The sequence below is a fragment of the Otolemur garnettii genome, unplaced genomic scaffold (assembly GCF_000181295.1).
Source record: "Otolemur garnettii isolate 467f Iridium unplaced genomic scaffold, OtoGar3 scaffold00048, whole genome shotgun sequence".
Taxonomy (NCBI): domain Eukaryota; kingdom Metazoa; phylum Chordata; class Mammalia; order Primates; family Galagidae; genus Otolemur; species Otolemur garnettii.
In genome coordinates, this window is record NW_003852443.1 from 3,573,066 (window position 1) to 3,575,666 (window position 2,601).

At 32.4% G+C, this 2,601-nt stretch overlaps 1 protein-coding gene across 2 annotated transcripts in view; it reads left to right on the forward strand.

Annotated features, from left to right (window-relative positions):
- The window catches only part of NCKAP1 (NCK associated protein 1), a 117,723-nt gene that overhangs the window by 63,227 nt on the left and 51,895 nt on the right, over positions 1–2,601 (forward strand). For both annotated transcript variants that reach the window (XM_003791457.2, XM_023514145.1), the window contains exon 13: positions 246–378. In XM_003791457.2, the coding sequence (XP_003791505.1) occupies positions 246–378 (133 nt within the window). The remainder of the gene's footprint in view (positions 1–245; positions 379–2,601) is intronic.

A 2,601-nucleotide genomic window follows, 5' to 3' on the forward strand; every position in this document is an offset into this window, starting at 1 on the left:
TCCCAGAGTGCTAGGATTGTAGACATGAGCCACTATGCAAATTTTTTTGCTTTCATCTTTAGTCTTAGCTTTTTTTGTTTTGCTTTCTGTAAGTTCTTTATTTGTATGAAATAATTAAAAAAGTGACATTTAATATTAAATGCCCATTGTAAGAAGAAACTTCTAAAAGTAATATTAGAGCATTTAATATTTTCTTTGACAATAAATTTCTTCTTTGAAATATTTTTCTTGAATTTCTTAAAAAGGCACATTGCAGAATTAATATTTTACATGGAAGAGCTTAGAGCACATGTAAGGAAATACGGACCTGTAATGCAGAGGTATTACGTGCAGTACCTTTCTGGCTTTGATGCTGTTGTCCTCAATGAACTTGTACAGGTAAAAATTATCTCGTATTATTCCTCTTTTTGTTCCTTCTCTCTCCCATTTTTTTTGTAATTGATTGGCTTGCTCAACAGACGTTTATAAAATATATTCACGTTCCAAGCAGTGGTAATACAAGAGTAAATAAGTCATGGTCAGATTTTGTAAAGGAGATTTTTTAGAGAGAAGGAAGCAATTAGTTGTAGTCTAATGTGATTGGTGTTACTCATAAAGTATGTACAAAGCTCAGAGTAAACACAATGAAGGAACACTATCCTGGAGAGGGAAGTATATACTAACCAATGTAGAGGGCCTAGAGAAAGTAGAGGTTAGTTATATATCAGATTTGCTACTTAGAAACATCATGCTGGCGCAGTGCAGGTGATAGATTGATGGGGATCATGGGATGAAGCAGAAGACCAGAAGAAAAATTATTATAGTAGTCAAGCTGAGTGAGACCTAATAAGAGCCTGAAATTGAACAATGGCTATAGATACATAGAAGAGATGACTGAGATAATATAATTGATAATTAAGTATTAGAAGAAAAATAAAATAAAATCTTTTGGGGCATTATGTTAGATGATGGCCAGTAAATAAAAATTTCTGTTTTGGAGGTGGGGGGGGTGGGTTGGGGGTTTTTTGAAACAGAGTCTCATTTTGTCACCCTCAGTAGAGTGTGGTGGCATCATAGCTCACAGCAACCTCAAACTCTTGGGCTCAAGTGCTTCTCTTGCCTCAGCCTCCTAAGTAGCTAGGACTACAGGTGCCTGCCACAGCACCTGGCTATTTTTAGAAACAAGGTCTTGCTCTTGCTCAGGCTGGTCTCAAACCCTGAGCTCAGGCAATCCACCTGGCCTCAGCCTCCCAGAGTGCTAGGATTACAGGCATGAGCCATTGCACCCAGTCACTAAAGATTTCAGTAGATATTCTAATTTAAATGTCCTAATTTTAATTTTCATTTTGAATTTTTCTCTATTAATTTTAAGTCCTAACTTTGTTTTCCTTAATTTATTTGATCTTTTTCACATTTAACTTTTAAAATATTTATTCCAAATAAATGGCCTGTAAGAAAAATAGTATTTTATTTTACTTCCCTTTATAAAATGACAGGTGTCTAAAACTACTGTAAAGAGAAAGCAGTAAGAATTCTTTTTATATAAAGACAACACTAAAGTTGCTGGTTTTCCAGAGAAATACCATATTGTGAAATCCACATTTTTTTTCAAATCACCCTAAAAATGCAGATAAGAAAAAATTATGCATACACTTGCTTCCCTTGAATTCCATGTTGTTATCCTAAACTACATAGTTTATTTCTTCTTTTACCCACTAGATGGAGCTTGGAGATGCTTTCAGAAAGTCCATTAAAAAAGGGGACAGAAAACCTAGAGTATTATTCTTGCTGCAGTTTTATTTGAATAGTTGCTGCTTAATAGATAAGCCAGAGGCTGTTGTTAACTGTTTATCATTTAGTTGTACTAAGATGCAATTTAAAAAGCAAACCAGAACTCCTGGCTTTATGTAATTTTTAAAATGCTGTATGGCTACCTGGACATTTATTAATACATTTTACAGATTTTTGTTAGAGTGCTAGAGTTTTTAAGTCACTTGAAGTCTATTTTTATATAAACTGAGAAAATTAATTATTAGCATTGGGGGGGATTATAGCAATAGTAGTATCAGTAGCAGCAATAATAGTGATTTTAATAATTACCAGATTTATTGATAGTATACATATCTTATTAAATCTAAATCTGTACAGTAGTTCTGTGAGGGTAGATATAGTTATTATGACTTTTTGAAGAAAAAAGACAGTATGTAACTTCCTAGTATCACACCCTTCATAAATGATCAAGCCAGTATTCAAGCTCAAGTCTTTAACTCCATAACCTGAGCATTTTTACTACCCTCTTCTTTTGCAAATTACATTAACTGTGTTTTAAACTATGTGGTAGGGTATAAGATTAAAACTAAGATTATAAACAAGTTAATATATTTCATTGTAGTAGGTGTTAATTTTTTTATTGTGGTAAAATATATGTAACAGAATTTATAATTGCAACCATTTTTGAGTATACAGTTCAGTGAGATTCTTGTTCTATAGGTCTTAACATTTTGAAAATTTATTTTGTTTATGCTATTTGTGAGCTAACCATCCACTTAAAAAAAAAATTATACTTTAGCATTTGCTTAGCTGTAGTTTATCAAATATTCACCTTTTTTTTTTTTTTTTTTT